The sequence below is a fragment of the Lates calcarifer genome, linkage group LG23 (genome assembly GCF_001640805.2).
Source record: "Lates calcarifer isolate ASB-BC8 linkage group LG23, TLL_Latcal_v3, whole genome shotgun sequence".
NCBI classification, from domain to species: Eukaryota; Metazoa; Chordata; class Actinopteri; family Centropomidae; genus Lates; species Lates calcarifer.
In genome coordinates this window covers 11033308-11054980 of record NC_066855.1, presented here as the reverse complement: position 1 = coordinate 11054980, position 21673 = coordinate 11033308, and the positions used below count along the sequence as shown (strand labels likewise).

At 41.2% G+C, this 21673-nt stretch overlaps 1 protein-coding gene across 36 annotated transcripts in view; it reads left to right on the top strand.

The window, feature by feature from the left end:
- The window catches only part of tcf7l2 (transcription factor 7 like 2), an 89611-nt gene extending 83060 nt beyond the window's left edge, over window positions 1–6551 (top strand). For 10 of the 36 annotated variants that reach the window (XM_051066475.1, XM_051066480.1, XM_018703274.2 and 7 more), the window contains 2 exons: window positions 833–905; window positions 4257–6551. In XM_051066475.1, coding sequence (XP_050922432.1) covers window positions 833–905; window positions 4257–4713 — 530 coding nt within the window. In that variant the 3' untranslated portion in view covers window positions 4714–6551. Of the gene's footprint in view, window positions 1–832; window positions 906–1484; window positions 1558–2101; window positions 2164–4256 lie in introns of those variants that run through there. The other 26 variants (XM_051066474.1, XM_051066478.1, XM_051066485.1 and 23 more) reach the window with 6 other exon arrangements.
- The last annotated feature ends 15122 nt before the right edge of the window (window positions 6552–21673 follow it).

Sequence of the window (21673 nt, the reverse complement as noted above, 5' to 3'; positions counted from 1 at the left end):
TGTCAGGGTAAACCTCCTTAATCTATATGCTTCAGTAGCTGCGCTTGTGCCTTACCTATAGGCCAGCATGAGTTTGGCCTACTCCCCCTCTAAATCTCTCTCTACTCAGACGAGGCCTGAGCTCAAACACTCTCACCACCGCAGTCACACTGCTCTACTTCTGATAATGACACGATTACTGGGTAGAGCTAGAAAGTGACTGGCAGCTTTTCTGCAACAGACCAGTACTGATGGAAGTCAACTGTTTGATGCCAGGTCTAAGGAGTAGATTCCCTCTTCAGGTTCCAGCCTTTTTAATCCTTCCCCTGGCTAACTCACAACCATGCTGTTTTAGCAATCTGCTACTGCTGCTTAGTTCTACCACCTTGACTTTGTCTTTTGGAAAGCCTAGTGCACTGATAACATCTAGCACTAAATTAAACCTATCTGCATTTGCTCCATTTATATCCATTCGACCAAATAAGCACTGTCTATCCTCCAGCTTTAACTCCAGTCAGAATTTAGATTACGCAACTGAAAGCGATTGTTTCCATATTAATATCATAATTTGATAATTTGCATGCATTTTGATTCAACTAATATCTGAAACACACTAATTGTGTTCAGTCCTGTCTTGAAAGGCACACTTGAGAATGGCTTTAAAGGTGTTTTTTTGGGGGGGGGTTTCTTGCAAAATGAGCCACTGCCAAGCTTCATAGATTCACTGTTATCTGTTTTTTCTCCTTATTTCTCTCCTCCTTTTGATTTCCTTATTTGGTTTTTTTTTGGGGGGGTGGGGGGTTTGGTTCTATTCCTCCTCTCTGCTGGCTTCCCTTCCCTGTTGCGGCATCAGACCTGAGCGCTCCTAAGAAGTGTCGAGCGCGCTTTGGGCTCGATCAACAGAATAACTGGTGTGGCCCGTGCAGGTGTGTATGGTGTGTGCTTGCACTGGCCGGGGCCAGGTGAAGGCTGGGTAACTACGCTGGGACTTCCTCCTCCTGCTCTATGCTGCTGCCTTTTTTTTCTTCTTCCTCTTCTCTTCACTCCCCTCAATCTGTCTGTCCTGCCAGGCTATCGTGACCTCTCAGCTCCCTCCAGCCACGCCCTGCCGGTCTATCTGTAGGGTCCCACTATTTGATTTTTTTACCTCCTGTTTGGGAAGAAGGGTATTAACAGCATATGCCAGAGTGTTTGTATGAGTGGCGTCTGTGCGTATGTGTTGATAAATATTTCTGGGGTTACAGGGGTTTCATTGCAGGATGTACAGTACAATAAGCTTCACTGAGATTGGTCAGAAATCCTAAACTGGCAGGTCGGGGCTTGGAGGTTCTGGAGCCTGATGGCTTGGTCAATATGGAGGACATCCCAGTGTTGCCAGCCTTAACCTAAGCCCTGGCTATATGTTTTTGTCTGTGCAATGACGTGTCCATTTTCTTTTTTCTTTCTTTTTCTTTTTTTTTTTTTGTCTTTGTGTGTATGTTTGTGTCTACCTCTTTGGCTAACAGATGCAAATACCCCAAAGAAGTGTCGTGCCTTGTTCGGGCTTGACCAGCTGAGTTTATGGTGCAAACCATGCAGGTATAACTGCTGTAGTACCAATGGGAGGAAGACATCCACAATGAGCAGCTTCTTCTCCTTGATTATTTGCTCAGATATCCCTCTAAAACAAGTTTCCATCAGTGTGGTAACAGATGGCAAACTCCTCTGCTCCTTTTCCTTACTCAGGAGCTTCCTGCTATAAATTCCCTCACAGCAATTTTTCTTCATTGAACTTTGTTCAAGCCCAGTGGCAGAAAATGGATTTCTAAATAGGATTACTGACTATTTCATCTCAACAAAATACCTTGCTGCAAGATTTCCTAATGTAATTTGGAATAACATTTCTTATAATCTGACTAGTTGCAGTTGAAATCCATTTTCTCTCCTGGCAGTGGATAATTCCCTCCCATCTTAACTGTCATGTATGTTCTAATTGGCACCCTTTGAATAACAATGTTATGCTTACAAATTTAGCCCTGCTTTCTCTTGAGGGCCTGCTCAGTGACACTCTTTTCTGTGCCCTCTTCCTCCTCCCTCTCCACCTCTTCTTCCTCCAAACTCCTCTTCAATAACCCTTACTTAGTCCCTACCTGTTGTCTTTCTGTTCTGACACAAGCAGTCTTTGAATTGGGAATATTTTCATGGTAGGTATTTGTTTCTGCTAAGTAAATACCCTTCTCTGTGTCTGGCTTGCACCACACCCCGCCCCACTCTTTCCTGACACAACTCTTCAGTATCCAACCATTGCAACACATTGTTTGTTACTGCTGCTACACATATCATTTGTTTTAGTCATTTATATGGACAGGCTGGAAATCAAAGTTTAAACCTCACTTTAAGAGGTTATTCTCAGTAGTTTAGGAACCTATTTCAAATGACATTTTGTCGCAATCTCAAATGTCCCACATGAATTTAACACATTACCTATACTTCTACTGTAATAAAATAGTCTTTGAAATAAGGACACCACACTCACCCAGCTCCATGCAGTCTGCCGTTGTTGGTGTTCCCACTTGGCTCACTTATTTCCCTTCCAGCTGAAGCACACATTATCGAAATGACTGCATTATTCCTGAAACAATAAAAGCAGATCATGAGATCAGGAGACTGGAAAGAGAATGATCATTCAGTCTTTTTGTTTTAGGAGCCGAGAGGTTAAAAGTTCTCTCTGGGCTCCATTTCCTAAAAGATGCATCTGGTGTAATTTCCCGTGAGATGGAGAAATCAATAACATACACAGGCACATACTATGAATCGATACGTCTGTTAAAAAAATGGATATTAGCTCATTTGTTGCAGTTTGACAGACAGTTACAGAGAGCAAGATATGTATGTAATGGCAAAATGATACCTTTTTACGTCCCGGGTCGATAACTCCGCACCACCCAGTGCTACAGTATCAGTGTAGCATGCACTTAAAAGCCTTATCCCCACTCTTTTCTAGACTTTTCTAGTGCTTTATACTGTCTGCTGTTGTGTGCTTGTACTGTTGAGCTTATCGGAAATGCATGCTTGTCTTTCACCCTAGCATGCGATCAAGGTTTTGTGAGCCCATCTATGTGTTTTTGTTGCTGTCCCTCTTCTTTTTCATTCTCAGTAATCTGCGCTCGCTCTCTCTCTGGTTAATGTAGATTTTTTTTTTTCCCCTTCAGAATTACAGGAAAAAGTTTTGACATTTTAATTAAACAGTAGATTAGCTTTACGTGTTCCAAAAACCACAAATCTTTCTTTTTTTTATAAGTACCATAGCCTTCTTTTTATCTACTCCCTGTCCCTGGGAGTCTTATATACTAATACTCTGTGGCCTTTGGGCATCCTTGTGATAGAATGGAGAGCTGAGAGAGGGGTCACTGCCAGGGTCAGGGTAAAGATGAGGTGGGCAGAGATTCCCCCTTAACTAAATCTGAACACAGCCCTCGCAGAAGAGTCACCACAGATAAATGCAGCAATCCCCTACACTCCTAGCCCCCCACCCCCAACACCCCCCCAACACCTTCCCTCGCTTTTTCCCTCCCCTCCCGTGCTCGTTCGTTGGGTTCCACAGAGCGCAACGGGCCTGGCCCCGGGACTCAGCAGGAAGGGGGAGGGTCCCGACCCCAGGCAGGAATGCAAACATGATGCCTTGACCCCTCACACACACATACACACACTTGTGTCTGTGGGGCAGATGCCGGGGTAGTGTGGATCTTGTTGACTTTTTCGCCTTGTATCCAAACTCTGTCCCCTCAGGAGAAGAGAGAGTAGAAGCCAGATAGAAGTAGAGGAGTGAGACAGGTCCAGTAACCTCATGTTGCTGCTGGAGAGAACAGGCTGATCCCCAGCTGTAGCTCTTGCCTGTAAGAAAGGCTGAGTTTACATCCAGAGAGCATCCACTGCTACATCTAATCTGCTTCATTTTGTCCTCTCATCATCATCTTCATCTTCATCATCTCTGTGTGTGCTTTTCATTCCCCTGCTGCTTCCTGTCCAGGTGCTTCACCTGTGATCTTTCCTTCATGTCTGTCCTGTCTGATGGTTTAGTCTTTGGAAACTGTCATTTCTACCACCTTTCTTCTTAGCACATGGTTTATAAAGCTACTGAAATGCACCTGATCTGTTCTGTAAAATCAGTATCAAGTAATGGTAGTCCTTAATTTAAAAGGCAAGGGTGCATTTAAGTTAGCAACAGTGCTAAGAGGCGATGTAGGTCGAAGATGTATTGTTAAAAGACGTTTTCTTTTTCTCGCCTTGTCCCTCAGGAGAAAAAAAAAGTGCATTCGCTACATCCAAGGTGAAGGCAGCTGTGCCAGTCCTCCCTCTACGGACGGAAGCTTACTAGACTCCCCCCCATCCTCCCCCTCCTCAGTGGTTCCCTCCCCCTCCTCAAAAGAGTCCAAACCTCAGACTGAACAAATGCAACCTCTTTCACTGACTATGAAACCGGCCCACCAGCCACTCCACCACCCGCACCTCCTGGCTGGGCCTCCACCGCCATCTTTGGTTCAGCTGGAAAACTCTGCTGCAGCTAGCAAAACGCCCGGCGCCTCCTCCCACAACGGAGCCCTGGAGCACGGTGACGTCTCGTCCTCGCGGCAGCCGGGCTCCTCTGTGGCGTCCTCAATGGCCCGGCCCTCGGCATCGCTGTGTCATTCCCACTCGCTCCTCCCCTCCACAGCCCCTCAGCCTCTGTCGCTAGTGACCAAGTCTATAGAATAGTCTACCCTATTCTTCTTCTCCCTCTTTTCTAGCTCTGCATACACACACACACACACACACACACATACACACACACACACCTTTCTAGGCCCTCTCTCTGCTATATTTCACTTGCCGTCAGTTCTTTCCTCTTTATGTTTCTGTGCCATACGGCTTTGAAATTTTAGTTTTTGTTTTATTAAGGTTCATTGGTCAATATTTGACCCATCATTATCAAAAAATCTAATTATTATAAAGAAATGATACAATGAGCTGTAGTATAGCTTTGTGAATCTGCCAAAATTTTTATGAATTTTGTTTTGTCTTTTTTGTAGTGTTAAACAGTGCAAACAGAAAAAATTATCTAGTTCAACTTCAAAATGTTTAAAAGACGGATATAAAAAGGTAGGCTAGATTATTCAATGAGCCCTTTTCTTGAAAGAGTTGGTTCTCCTTCTTTATTTGTATTAAATACGAGCTTGCGAACCAATCATTTGACATCTGTTCAAACTCTAGGAGGGCATGAGGCTAGCGGTGACACCTCTCTGAGGAACAACTTTAATTGTGATGTTACTTGTTCTTGTTTAAATGTACAGAATAATGGGGAGGGGGGGGATTACTGTGTTAAATATGCATTCTTCCACTGCGTTGTCTTTTTTTCTTTGTTGTTTACCTTTGGGGTGGAGTCAGGCAAGTTGGGTGGGCTTGAGGGGAGGTCGGGGTGGGAGGGTTGAGGGTTATTAAATTCAAAATGTCACAACGCTAGGACCAGTAGTATTTATTGCTTTAGAGATTGCTTGTTGTATCTTGTACGTGTCTCTTTTTGACTTTTTTTTTCTTAATACATTGTACAAATATTTTTTCTTAAGGTAAGCGACTTATATATGAATGATCCATTTTTACAAGGAGGTTTTAAAAGGCAAATCTTTTTGTTATTGATTTCTTTCCTCACTGAAAACCTGGATTCCACTCAGTGTACTGTGTAGATCTCATGAACAGAAGTATGCACAACTTCATTTCAAGAAATGCGTCTATAAGCCATTTTACAAAAAGAAGAAAAGAAAACTTGAAACAAGAGACAGTGGGTACCGTGTCTTCAGTAGTTGGAAAAGTGTCTAAAGCCCTTCTTTTTTATTGCACAGTCACATCTCTCAGACTGTAGATTCGTGTACAGATTTTCCGTGCCAAATTTTGTGATAATTTTCTCTGCCCCTCTAACCATGCTGTAGGGATCTTTTTTTGGTTTTGTTTTGTTTTGTTGTTGTTTGTTTTTTTTAATTTCGATACCATTCTTTGCTGTGACGTTACATAGATTGCTATGTATGTAGTATAAATGTTGCTATAACAAATGTGTTTGGTAGCAAATTGTCAAATATTAAAATTTAAACTTAATAAAAAGACGGACATCATACTGTATAAACCCACAAGGGCCAAATTATGTATATTAGGAGGTTCATAAAAAAACTATTAAATACAAAAAAATACACAAACTGCCACTTTTAAGTACACTACTACATATAGGTAGATAGAAAAAATAGGCATGTTGATGTTGCAAGAGGCTGTAAAAAAAGCTACAAGAGAATCATCCACTCGGTGCCATTGTAGTTGACATGACGCGACTGTAATCTGTCGATTTCTTCTCTGGTTTATTAAGATGCTAATGATAAATAGTTTGAATGTTTCCTTAACGGCTGTGATGTTCCTGTTCTATTTTATGCTCTTATCTTTTTGTTTGTTTGTTTTTTCCTGTTATTTTAAATGGTTCCAAAACCATGTTTTTTTGTAATGAATAAATGTTTATGCTGTACAGTCTCTGTAGCATGCAGTTCTGTATTAATAAAAGCAACTTAGTATGTGCACATCTGTGTCTTCCTTTTATTCTGAAAATTCACCAGCAGGTGCAGCGACCTAAGAAAATGTTTAACTAGCATCTCAGCAAGTAGCTCTTATTCAGCATCAGTTCTCCTCAATCATCAAAGATATCATTTAAACAGCCTGAAATCAAATTTAATAAAGCAGTTGTCTGTGATCATGTCTTAAGTTGCCTTTTGAGAGCCATGTAATTGTAATTAAAAACTGCAAATACTGTTTGAAGTTTCAGGAAATGCAAACAGTAACATTGTAACTTTATCTAAGCACCACCAGAAAGTAAGAATTGATCCCTGACATACAATCTGAGACTCGGCTGACAAACACATCTCCACTTAGTTCTAGTTAGAGTTCCAGAAAGATAACATTGCTTAAATATAATGTAGTTCAATTAGATAATTATATACAGTTATAAGTTAAAGGGTCATGTAGGATTTCACAAAAAACAACAACATTTCAGATTACAGAAAGGGTGGGACAACATTTGCTGCTTGTGACTGGCTAAAACCCAAGTCAATAGTTTGTTTGCCTATTACGTCAGCAAAATGCAACGGGAGACCCGGAAGCTCCGTTTACATTTTTAAACTTGATCAAACCAAGACATCATGAGAAGGAGGAGGAAAAAGCAACAAACTGACCGAAAACGCTTTGCTAAAAGCAATGACACCCAATGAGGCAGTATGTTTATGTAGCACACTGTATCCTTTGGCTACGCTGTAATGTAAAGGTATTGTTTTTTCCTTGCCATTTGAGTTTGTACCCCTGTAACCAGAGGGCGAATTGAGGGTACTCAACACAGTGGATCTTTGATTACGTCCAAAGCGGACAGGCAGCCGAATCAAACTGTAGTTCAGTGCCATCAATCCCCAGACATCATCTGACCAACAGCTCCTGTGTTGTCTCACTACGTTTAACAGCGACCGTCCATCACAGTGCCAGCTAGTTTTTCACTTGAACTAATCAATTAGTTCACTAGCTAACAAGCTAACATTGATTCCACCCATCCAGTCTGATAAAACGGAAGTTGAAATGCTTCTCTTTCAGTTGAGTTTGTGTTAGCATAATCTTGCAATGAAAATAAAACTATCAATTAGCCCTGTGTTTACCTTCTTCACTGACACAAAGGAAACTGCAAAGACTAAGTTAATCAAAGCTTAGTTTTGGGAAGGGAATAGGAGACTGAGAGAAAAAGAAAGAGAAAAGCTGATGGAACTGAGAGAGAAAGAGCAGGTATGTTCATTTTTGCCCTTCATCATGGTGTTATTTTGGGATACTGTGATTTTGATATACCGCTATGATTGCTGCCTTATATATTGCATCTTGTTTTAAGTCATCTGAAATGTGACTCTGACTACGCTCTGGTTTTTGTGAGACGTTAGAAGCCAAAAAGGTTGGAAACCACCAGTTTAAAATACAAAACATTGTTAAAGCGTAAAGCTTGTTGAAGTATTAACCTCCACTCAAGTCCAGGCTGCAGAGAAAGCAACTCAAAGCCAGGGTGCACCTAGGATTTGGTATCAACAAAGACCTGGACCCATCACTGTCTTTAAGTTTAAACAAATCCTTAAGACTAACTCTCTGCAACCATCCAAGAGCCTGATTAAGAGAGAGACTGAGGTTTTCAGTAAAACTAGCACAAGTGTCAACATCAGGTATAGGTTTGTAAGCTAAGTGTTAGACATGGGGTTAGGATAAAAGTCAATATTTAAACCACTGAACTATAATAAACAATACAGACCTACTTCACTTTACAAATTCAACACTAAATATTAAATTACCTTTTTTTTTTTTTGCTTATTGTACTGTTTACAGTTATGGATGCAAACATGAAGCACAAGCCAGAAGAGAGTATGAGAAGCTGATTGGTCTGGAGCTCGAGGGCTTCCTCTGGCTGCATCCCAAGTGGCCATATATATATATATAGGAGCCTAACCTGATGGGACTGTTACTTGTGACTGTGACATAAAGGTATATTATTTCCACATAGGAGAAGAACTCGTGCTCCAGACCCATCAGCTTCTCATACTCTCACCTGGCTTTTGCATCATGTTTGCATCCATAACTGTAAACAGAAACAATAAGAGGCAAATATTTCACACTTAATAGTTAAATATTTTGTGTTGAATTAAGAAAAGAGCATCCAGATAATAGCAGCTAGAATGTGTCTAGCTCTGATCAGACAGACAAGCTACTTCACACCAGCTATCAAAATGCAACTCAGAAGCAATTTAATCATGAGCAACCACTCATGATTAAATTCTCTGCTCAGTTTGGATTTCATCTGAGAAAAAAACAACAATTGTTGCTAAACAGAGGAAAACTCATATCAGCACAAGACTATGCACACACAGACAGCAGAGTCATGGTTAGTGTTTGGTAGCTTTTCAGGTTTGGATTAAATCTAATGTAAGGGATCAAGTACAAGCAAATCAACTCTGTTTGGGGGCTTTGTTGTGCTATGTATCTAGGACGGATTTTTGTTTACACTGCAGTACATACATACAGCATACAGACACATTTCTAGGGCCTTAGCTACACCATGTTGTAATGTATATTCAGCTGTTATTTTTACACTGAGTATCAAAAAGAGCTTAAATTGGACTAAAATTTGCATATATTTTTAGAAAAGGTGTTCTGTATAAACTATATATATATATATATATATATATATATATATATATATATATATATATATATTATATATTTATATTTATATATATATATATATGAACTGAAGAAGCATGTTGGAAACTAGGAGGGAAATATGAGAAGTACTGAAGAAAAAAGTGCTTGCTGCTGGTCCCTAACACCTAAAAACACCACAATCAGCCACACCTGTGTCTCATGCAAGTGGACTTCTTGCACTAAATTAATAATAAGGTGAACTTTGCTAATCCCCATAGAGAAATTCCCATTCCCTTGCCTCCGTTGTGTCTGACGTGTAGGTCAGAGTTCAGGATGATCGAGGGCTGCATGTCTGAAGCTGGTAGAGAATCAGTTACTTGCTGAAGTTATTTAAACAAGGCTGATTCTTGCTGACAAAAAGGGGCTTGTACTTTACTGTGTCTACTGTGTTTGCCTGTGTGCTCAAGAATTCAAAGATTCTGACATTAACATAAGGTGGCCCATCACAGCCGTGATTTAATTTTGGGTCGGGTTAGAGAAGTAGTTTCTCGCCGTTTCATCTGTGAAATATTATCAGCTCCTCGAGCAGTGCTCTATCAGTAGTTATGTCAGGAATTTTGTGTACAAATTTTCTGTATTAGAAACAGCACACAGGCGTTACGTTGCAGTCAAAGCAGGCCGTGTTGTTTGGGTCGGTCTCCACTTACGTGACATTCTCAATGGATCAACAACAGCTTAGCAAGAAAACACTGCGTACATGCTCACAAGTGAGTGCAACATTGTATGGATTCACTCTGCACACAGAGGAGAGCAGCACTGATTTCTTATTTATTTGAAGTTTGCTCAAATCTACAAAGTAGCCAAGCAAGCAACAAAAAAGTATTAAGGTATAGCTGAAATATAGCGTGCATGTTGTACTATAATGCACAGACCGTCCTCCAATGAATGTTAAGCAAAGAACAACTGAAACCAGGTAGATGGGTTCAGTTGTGATCAAGCAAATGTGGGACACTCCTTTGTTCCCTTTGAATCTGTACAATATGCACACTTAATGCATTTGTGTGGGCTATATCCTTGAACTATAGACCGTTAGATGGGCATCGTATAACATGGAAGCGTCTGTGACAGTTCTATTACATTTCAAGAAGGAGAAAAGTCTTTGTTTACCTGAGTAAAGAAATGGCGTTTTTTGATGTGATTGTGGCATGGAGGAACAATGTTGAAGGCCATTGCTGCAGGCAAGCATACAAACCAGAAAACACTGCAAAACATTAAATATGTCCCCTAGGTTGCAACAAACAAAACACAAAAACATTGTTTCGGATGCTATTAAAAAAAGAGATGCATACCCCTGACCCTTATCACAATGGTGGGACAAAATTGAAAGGTTGAAGAAATGGCCACAGCATAGCATAAACATCCTCAGTCTCCTTTGCTGAAGATGAAAATGCCATACAGCCTCATATTAACAGATTTATTTAGGCCATAAGGATGTTCCTCTCTTCACCTCAATTAAGTTTAATGTGAAGTTAAAAGAGGAGAGGATGGAGGTTGATGTATTTTTTGAAGGTGCTCTTTAGTTTGGAGCTGCAGCTTTTCAAAATTCATACGTTCAAAAAGCACTTGAGTGAATTGTTTGGGAACTGGAATACCGAGCCAGTGTCCCGTTTGTGCTGTTCTTGACCGTATCTCATGGACTGAGACTTAAGTCATGTGTCTAAGGATGAACTGGAGTCAATTGATTTTTTTTTTTCTTTTTTTTTTTTGCAGGATTGTAGGGAAAAAAAAACATAGAGATAAAGGATTCTGAGGTCACATCAATACTTATTACCAGTTTGCACTCAGCAGAGGGTGGGAATGAAGAGGGCAACAAAGAAGGTGATGTTAAGAAAAAACACGGTACTGCAAAGTAGTCTTTCAAACGCTGTTCTGTTGTACTCTCAAAAAAGTTAATTTAGTGTGTTACAGTGCAGGTAAATGGCCTTCTGGAAATCTTTTTTAAAAGTGCGTTTTGGAAAAAGAGAACATGATCAGAATCACAGCAAACATCTGACAGACACAAAAAGCAGCATCTGGCCAAATTCTACATTAAGTCAAACGGGGGTTGTGGCGCTGCAGCATTTCGATAAAGATGTTCATGGGTATGCCATCATCTTTGGCTCTCATCAGTCCAGAGAAAATTTGCTAAAATAAACACAAAAACATTTTAAAGATTGGCAGAGCTCAATAAGCATGAGATTTTCATTTAAATGAATTTTGCTAATCAAATAGAATGTTTTATTTTGGTATCAGATGCATCCTTTTTCCACATCTTTTACTCCATGTTTGGGAAATTACATTTAGGATTATCTGTTACTATATATTTGCCATATGTTGCTCTATGCTTTGCGCTTTGGAAACACAAATAGCTAAGTTGCAGGCAGCTTCAGCCAAATACATGCAACTCTGAAAAGAAAATCCAGTTTATGATAAACAGAGTAAACAACTCCTGAATGGTAAGGGCCAGGAAAGTGTTTTGCTTTTAGAAGTGCTAGTGGTTACTTCTCCTCATATGTCATTAGCTGTTGAGGCTCATAACCCCTTGTCTATACCTGTTTTCATAAATTTTAATATATAACACTGAGTAACTTGTAAACTAAATATCCTCTTCTTATCTAAAACTAATTCTGAAAGAATCATCCCACTCTTTATTCAGTAACAATTGTCCTCTAACCTTGAAGAACAAAATACTGCACATAAAAGGTGGGTATTTTGAGAGATTTTCTCTTTCCTACAATATGAAAGAGTCTCTTTTATCTAAGAAATAAATAGAGGCTACCACACAAGGGAAATTGTGGTACAATTTGGTGCACAATGCTTTCCCTAAAGGACTATCCCTCAGTGTGCCAGTAACAAGGCCATCTTTAATCAGAAAGATTTTGGATCCATTAAGACCATATTGTGTGTATTGCACTACAATGGATTCTGATAAGAGGGACAATGAAAGCAGCGATCAAGTACACAGAGGGGAGGAATGAGCAACAGGGAGTGGAGGGATGTTCCATCAAAGAAAAATGTAAGCAATTCAGACCAGAACATGGAGAGCCCCCCCACCCCCTTTCAGCTCAAGTCTCTCTTATAAAGCCCAGCTCCTTTAAAATGAATGCCACAGTGCCTGATGTATGAAAGACAAAAGGTCATGCAGAGGCAACAGTTGGACAACAACACAGGAAACATTTCAGTATCTATTTTGATCCTTATATTATACTACACAAGCCAACAGGACAGTCACTTGTGACAACCAATCAGTAGCCGCCATGACCGGTGAAGTGAAAAGTGTTCTACAAGGGAGATTAATGGGACGAGTGTTGAAATGACTAGTTGCTGAGCTTATTATCTGATTGACAACTGTGACAATCTGTTGACTATTTGAGTTAACTGTCAAGCAAAAATGAAAATATTGGCAGATTGAAGCTTCTCAGATGTGAGAGTTCATCACTTTACTCTGTTTTATATCATTGTAAATTTGGGTTTTCAAGTGTTGGTTTGACAAAACAAGTAGTTTGGAGACATCAACTTAATCCTTGGAAAATTTCCACACTGAATTAATCAAATGAAAATGAAAATGAAAATGAGACCAAGGTCTCTTGTTTAAGTGTTAATCAATGATTTACTGCATGATCTTGAAGCCTGCTGAAATTAGTGTTTTTCTATTGACAACAGATCACATGGCTATTTGTATGTGAAGGGGGTCACTCTTGACTTTATAAGGTGATAATGGTAGTGTTGTGCTTACAGCTTGTTTCCCCTCACCCCAATCTGTCAAAAATGCAGGTTTAGGCGACTTCTTGCCAACTCAGCACAACTGATATCTGTCTGTAAAATGTATGAGCCTAAAAATGTGTTTTAAAATCCATAAACTCTGAATTTCAACCTGATAGTGCTTCATATGGGGACTCTGGTCTTAGTGACTGTAAAGCCAAAAAACCTTGAGACCAAGTGTGAGTCCAAGAAAGGCAGAGAGAGAGCTGTAGAGGAGGTGCAGCATATATACAGGTGTTGTGTGTATGTGCTGCTGTCTGAATGTAGGCTTGTGTGTCACCTTCCCAGCACAAGTGCCCTAGTCCCTAATGATGGCGGTGTGCAGCGAGCTAACTACCCTCACAGTGGAGCGAGCCCCCAGGCTAGTGCCACATCTCTCCATCAAGGCCTGCCTTCATCCTGCTTTACACTGGGCCCTTTCCAAAGACACACACATACACACACAGAGAGAGAGAGCCAATGACAAATAATTCATATTATGGCCTGCCTGAAAGTTTGCCACACTACCTCATTAAGCAGCCTATTGTAACTGGCTGACATTCTCTCAGCATAATAACATTCCTTGGTCGGGTTGTTTTTGAAGTGACATCTCACTAGAGGGAAACAGAAATAAATAAAGAAATAAAAAACACCCAGTTGTGCTATGTTGCTTTTCACCTTCGGAACTCTCAAGGTGATGCAACTTTAGCTGCCAGATATCAATAATAGATCCCTGTTGTTGTTTGATATGGTACAAGGTCCAGCAATGACATATCAAATGAAGACAGAAATGTGGTTACTTGTGTCATTTGCATGGAAAAAGCATTTTCAGTTTCAGCACATTACAGCTAACATGAATACAATGTGACAAGGACAGGGATGAAGTAGAACATTGACAGCATTACACATCTGCGCATTAATTTTAATCACTACATTTTAAAGGGAAGGTCTGAGCAGGCTGTCACTTTATGAGTGTGGGCACAGCAAATGATCAAGGTTGAGGAGGTTTGTTGTCATAACTGGCATTATGTATTGTATATCGGAACATACCAAGCAGAGCTTATTGTCAGTGTTATATAGCAATACAATAACCTAGGCCTTCACCTTTCAGGCAAGGTGACCAAGGGAACTAAGGCAGCTCAGAATAAATTTAAAAAAATTGCCTACTCTGAGAGAGGACAGCTTCATTCCATACACAAGCTAATGCAAATAAATACATCCTCCACAGTCTTGTGTCCACATGGAGTTTTCACAGAGAGAGACAGATTTATTTGGTGTAATGAAAACGCTATAGCTCAATCCAAACCTACATATTGAGTTTGATCTCCCACTTAGGGCTGCATTGATTTTTTCTCTTAGCCACACAGTCCAGTGCACCGCTTCTGACACACCAATGAAAATTAGTCTGTTTCATTTCATCAGCAAAATTTACAATGGGCAAAGAGAGAGGCAAGCTGAGTAGGAAGGCAGGAGGAGGAAAGAATGGGTGGGGGTGGGGGGGTTCGGGGAATGGCGTGTATGGCTTGATGAGGTTGTGAAGAGGGGGTAAGTGAATATGCTCCTTTGATGTGCTCCATGTTTGCTCACACGGCTGCAAATGGCAGAATGGCAACAGTGTGGGAGTTTTTTTTTTTTTTCCTGAGTGGCAATCAGTCAGTTCAGAGGCGCTGAGCTCCTGGCGAGCCTACAAGGCATGTGGCTAGGTGCTCTCTGTCCTGGGGGCGAGACGGGGAGAGCTCTGACTTAGCTCTGACTTTTCCGGGGCATCAACGAGGCATGGGAGAGGAAGAAGAAACTTTCTCAGCAAAGTGAAAGCGAGGGGGAAAGAGAGGGTGGTGGTGGTGGGGGGGGGATCATCGAAGTGAGACAGGCAACTGACGAGCACTTCAATCTTCACTTCAGTCTCGACAAGTATGCCAAACATGGATTTTGCATAAACACACAGCACTTCAGACACAGACGTAGAGATAAAGATGAAGTTATTCGAATAACAAAAGGGGAAATGAGAGGAAGATGGAAGACGAACCCCCCAAACATGAGGAAAGATGGAAGACAACCCCTGCTAAGTTGGATTCTGCGGCTGTCTTCCATCTCCCTCAGCAGATAGCAGGAATGATAGCGAAGCATGTTCCAGCCTCTTATAATGAAGTCCAGATGCATCAAGTCAGCTCTGCTCCTCATCATCACATGGGCTGTGACCTTGGGAAAACTACCTCAGCTGTGGGCCTTTTCTCATATTTACAGAAGACTGCAGAAACACAGCAACCGAGCTCGCTGCTCAGGGATTAGGGAGCAGAAAATTCCAGGGAAACAAACGTCTTTTCCAAACGCCAAACGGCTGCATCTCTGTCCTCTGTTAATCTTGAATGTGCTTGGGTCCTCCCCCCCCTGCATGAGAGGTGATGCTATTGAGCTGACCCTGACCTGTCCTGTGTAATAGCACACCACTGTCAATGCAGGAAGTTGACACACAAAGATCCACTTTGTGTACTCAGGTGCATGAACAATCTACTGTTATTAGCGAAAGGGAACATGCAGCAACATTTAAAAGACAAATATACCAGATTTTCAGTAGCTACACTGAGACAGAACATGCTGTGTGACAGCGATACAAGAAGAGTGATGCAGTAATGCGCTGGGTACAGACCTGGATTTAAAACATCACTGTAATCAATTAAAAGTGGCAGCAGTCTCTTGATTTTTAGTTGCCACAGAAAAACTTGAGTAGCCCCTAAAATAAAACCTCAAATCCTGCTTTTCCTACAATGTACTGAATATAAGCCCCAGAGAGGAAGCAGTCGTCAGTTAGTACTCCTAAGCCCCCTGTGAAATTTGACAGTCTCAATCACTTTGTCTGAGTATATACTTAACAAGTTGGTTTCATCCCAAGGCTGACAATAGGAGCAGATTGTGTTTTTGTACTGCATATTACTTCTTATTACCTCTTTTAGTGATGGGAGATTAGAAAGCACAAGACACACTGATGTGGCTGAGAATAGCAGGTAAAAACATTTCACTGATTTTCAACTCCTCAGTCAAGTGCAATGCATCACAACTTCAGTGGCGCGCGCTCACTGTATGAAACAAAAGTGGTGTAAAAGTGGGACGGCAAGTCTCATCGAGCAGACACAATTACAGTGTTGAGAATATGCTGTGAGCATCGGATGTAAGACAAGAGAGCCATTTTAAAGGAGATTAGTGCTGACACCTCCCTGTGTCTCAGCGTGCAGTGATCACACTGTGCCAGCTACTGTGTGTGGGAGGCCTTTTGTCACTTGTACCATTCAAAGTGGGAGAGGGAAAACAAGCCATGGGATGACACCCAGCCGCCTCTGATAGATCAAAACCAAACTAATAAGCCAGGATGCTCAAATTAACAATGAGGTCTCTTGTTTAACTCAGCTGCTTGACTTCCTCAGCCGAGGCACATCAACTACACAGGCACATTTAAATCCATATGAGGACGAGACTTTGGAAATAATGACTGCACTAAGCATCATTGGGAAAAGACTTTGCGAGGAAAGGAGCTAACAAAAGGTACTCTCTGTCAACATACTGTAGCTGTGCGTAGCTCATAAGAAAAAAAACTAACACACAACAATTGATGGAGGCAATATACCATAGTTCAGCTAGGGTGGAGGCATATTAAGAGGCCAGTCATCCACTAAGTGGACCTTGGAGTAAAGCACATGAGGCCGTCTCTTTGCAACAATAATCCATCTCCATTCTTCCCCTGAAGAGGCTTGTTGAAAATTAATTTGGGCTGGTCAACAGTCAATAACATGCTCCCCAGAGACACACAGTTTAACCCCCATACTGCTCAGCGTATTAGAGCACACACGCAAACACTCAAAACCACATTCCACTCAGCTGCCTTTCAATAGTAAGAGGAAATTATTATTGACCAATTTCTGAGCTTAATGTACCTACATCTCACCCTCCAGGCAATCCACCCTCACCTCCTCCACCCGCTTTTATCATGTTGTCATGTTGTCTTTTATTCATGGTCCACTATTAGACAGTGATTTTTCAGTGACAAGAGACTGTGATGAGGACTGTGCCAACTAAACCAACACGATGATTCTAAAATTGATTATTTTGTATCTCAAAATATACAAAAATAGACTAGGTACAATTTTGATTTGATTGAAAACTAGTTTGCATGGGAATGCATACATATATATTGTGTTTAGAGTCAATATTATGATATGAATGAAGTTTTTCACATTATTGACATGGCAAATGTATCCAGTACAAACATTAATGTTTGATGCAGTGTGCCAAAACACAGTATTCCATTAGTAAAATGCATACAAGACCTAATTTGGTTTGTCTTAAATTCCAATTTGCAAACATTAATGTAGATGACAGAAAGTAGTGTATGGTGACACATTATGATCATCATGATACAATTACAGGCAAAGCAAATCAAATGAATTACTGTCCTCCCTGTTCTAAGTTCTGAGATAGATCAACATGCCTTGCATAGCTTTTTACAACTTAATAAAAGTGAGATATTCAAATTGGGTGAGCGATCTAACCATGATCTGTATCAGTTCTTTTCTTTACCAACCACTAAATGATGTGTGTAATTGGTTTTAGTTTTGCCGAGGAGAACTCATCCTACAGAAATAAGACCTGAGAAAAGAGGGGGAGGAAAAAAACAGTGCACTGACCTGAAGCCCTTAAGACCACTTGTTATACTCCTGTATATTCATCTTAGATCACACAAAGTACCTGACAATGCTGCTGTCAGCCTTGCGTTTTGACATTCACTGTAGACGGGGTTTGACATTACAGATTTATTTTATTTTATTTTTTTTATTTATTTATTTTTTTTACACCTTTTGCTGGAAAGTGCACCAGATACAGTCTGTTTTAGAGCAGTCAGCTATTTTCGGTGCTCAAGTTCAGTGTTTGCAGACACAGGCATGAGGCAATTCTGCAAAGCAAAAACACAATAGCTTATACTGTCCAGTGTGTGTGTATTTATTCCACCATAAAGTAGACACTGTGATTCATCCCTAAGGGTCAAAAATAAAAAATAAAAAAAACACATCTGTCTAGTGACACACTGAGGCAACAGCCGGTAAAAGTGTTGCAATTCCCTTGAACAAATTTGGGACACTTACATCAGGACATTTTCTTCAACTATTATCTTTTCCAAGACTGAAAATGATCCCCAGTGACAAAACTCCTGACAGTCTTGTTAAATATAAGAGCGGACTACAGTTAATTTATATGGATCATAACATAATTAAGAGTCATTCAAGACTGAATGTTGATAAAGCTTTGGCAGAAAATGAGAGAGAAAAAGATTATTATATTGTAGAGAAGCTTTGTGGATATCAAGACAAGACAAAGCTGCACAATTCCCATTACTTCTCATTTAATCACAGTTCACTGACATGCAGTATTGTTTAGCTAGCAATATAAGAAATCAAAAGAATGATTGACAAGGTACCGCTACACAATAATCCTCTCTTATCTTACCTTGTGGAAACAATTAAAAGTGAAATGAAACAGACAGTGGTAAATACCTTTTCAAAGTGTAAACACTTGTTTTTCACCTGAGCTTCTCAGCATTGTGGAAGAAAATAAAGGCTTTTCTCTAACTCTTTTGGTGCCAGCTACTCATAACCAATCCAGCGCCCTGGATCTATTGATAACAAGACTGAGCTTTTCCAACTCGCCTCCTCAGAGAGGAAAACTACAAGCCCCTGAACGTTTGGCGCTGCTGAGATGTGTATAGAGGAGCACACATGAGCCATTTTGTCAGAGCAAGTGGTGAGGGTTTGGTGGTGAGTGAAGACACTAGAGGAGAAGCGCCTGTATTGAGGTTGAGAAAGAGTGAGAGAGAAAAGAGAGAATGGGGCTCAACCCCCCCACATCAAAGCTCTTCCCTCCAGCGGTGTCTTGTGATATTTATTTATTGAGATGATTTTGCCAGAAACCCAGTGGCCTGGCTGTGCCCCCCCACTCTTTGATATGTTGCTTGGTTCTTAGCTGGCTGTCCTCAGAGAAAGAGGGGTCAGGGGGTCAGCCAAAGAGACCCCCAGAGGAAAAAAACATGGCTCACAGAGTACACCTAGAAACACCACACACCATACCATATACATGTACACACACAAACAGCACACCAGATGATGCACGGGGAAAGAAGGGGGGTGGGTGGTGGTGGAGGGGGATCAGGCATTGATTATTATTAAAGGGCCAATGATTTGTTTCCTCCACCATCTGGAGGAACACGGCTCACATCTAAATGAATATCAGATTAACACCTTGAAGTTATTACAGCGTGCTCTTGATTGTCATGTTCAGTTCACACACCACAACAAGCTGCACACATCTTTTAAAAAAAACAAACAAACTGAAGTGTAACGAAGCTTGAGAGATTCATTTTTCTTTCATGTTTCGTGTCTGGTGGACAAAGAGCAAACAGCCCCAGGGTTCATTTCTCTCATTAAAATGTCCAAATACAAAAACAGGTTGACACCTTGTAATAAGATAACCACGCACATGTAAGCATACTTTGCACACACAAACACGCTTGGTCAAAGTTCACTCGTGCATCAGCCACATTACAGCAGTCTAAGGCCAGGTCTCCTGTAACCAGATGAAGCTTCCTTTATGGTCAAAAAATGGTCACGTGTTACTCAGGAGGCTAAGATTAGCCACAGCAGAAAGCCAAGGAGGACAAGTCCGATCCAGTAGGCCCAGGTGGAAGCCATTTGTTAGCACCATGTCGTTCGTGGTATAAAATAACCTGGTGATGGACCTGGGTTGGCATGTTTATAGGCCAAATAATTTCCATGGAATAGTAAACCACAGTAAAGGGAGAGCTGTGAACTCTTTAAAACATCAACTGGAAAAGACAAGCCGCCAAGACAAGAGTTCCGTCTCAGATTTAACGTGCACAACAGTTTTTTCCACAGTCGTGGGAACTCTGGGTGTAGGCCCACGCGCCCGTCACTTGCGCAAATTCAAAAGTCTGAATTGAAGTCTAAACTGAAGTGGAGGAAAGACATGCATGTAAATTTAAGGTTATGGTCAGCAATACTGTACAAATCGGAGACACAAAACGACAGCAGAATCCATGCATCCATGCATACTGATGTTTTTTGTGATTTGTTTTGGCAGTCACTAACTGTGAGTAAGTAAGGAGGACCCCTGTCAATGGGGCCCCCCGTGTCAGAGCCGTCCACAGAGAATTCAGCAAGTGGAGCGGGGAGCTGCTCCTTGCGACACTGCAGGTTGTAATTTCAGCCACAGGGGAGGGCATGCTCATCTTTTTTGCCTGACAGATCTCCAACATAATGCATTGTCAAATAATTCTTAATATGGCTAGCTGTGACACGATGGCCGCATTCTCAATATTCAGATTTGCTCTGGCTCATAAACTCAGCCGCCACTGTGTGCCATTGGCCCATCAATCAAGACATCTCCACCCCAAGCCACCTGCCCCCCCCCCCTCGTCTCCTCCAACACTTCTTCACCTGTCAGCCCATTTGAATACGGTGGCGCTTGGATGGTTTCCACAAAACAAGCCTCTGGGAGAACAAGGCCTGGCAAAGCTGTTTACACATGTAGGAATTTTGATTGAGGAATATTCAGAGCCCCCCTGTGCCAGTGGATGTAACAAACCCTCCCCCACCCCCAAGTCAAAAGGGAATGGCCAAACTTATTTACACATTATAGGTGCATCGCATCATCCCTCATAGCAAAAGTCAAAGTTTTTATAAATCAATTTGAATCTTTGCCTCTGTTGTTGACACTCATTGTTTGAACAGGCTTTTACAAAATTTCTTGGCAAACACAGTGGCTAGTAATGAAAGCCTTGACAACGTTTGCTCTAGTTTGATGATAAGAACAAACACTGACAGAGGATATCAAGCACTGACAATCACTGCCCATCTTTCTTAGTCTCCCCTTCAATAACTCTCCATTTAGACGGCTCCTATAATTGAACTTGTGTAAACAATAATCCATCTAAAAGCAGAAGGGCCATTTAACACAGAGTGATTGTCTGTATATGAGGGTAAGCAAACAAGAGTGCCACTGGATCTGTCACAGCTTGGACCCCTCTAGATAAAGATGGATGGGGAAGTGGAAAGGAGGGAGGGGGCCGAGGGACCGGGGCAGGCTGTAAAGAGCCACGTCAACTGCTCTCCTTCCTCATGCATTAAATTCAAACGAGGCCAGTGTACAAAACTCCCACTGATCAATTGTAAGCAAAAGGAGGAGTGGTAGAAAGGGGAGGGGGACAGACATGCACGGCTCTGGTTTGGCATACATGATCAGCACATTGGGCCAAATGATGTCATCCATCAGGATGGACACTGCAATTTGCCATCTATTTCCTCATCAATCAAACCTGAGCGTTCAGACAAGGGGGTGGGATATGTTTATGTATGTGTGTCTTCTAGAGATAGAGAGGCTTCAGCAAATATCCAGACTTTACCTGACGGACATTAAGTGGCATCAACAGAGTGCAGTAATCCGCTCCACTGCTCTTTTAGCCATGAGTAAGATTTACAATCTGTTTAATCTGAATTTAACATCAGCCTTTTTTTTCTCCTGCAAAATTCCAGTTTTTTTCCAAATAAGATTTTGATGCCATTGTGAAATACACACTTAAAAAATCTGAGTCATGACATTCTGTAATTTAAACCATGCCAGACAAGACAGCTTAGTTTTGGGTTTATTT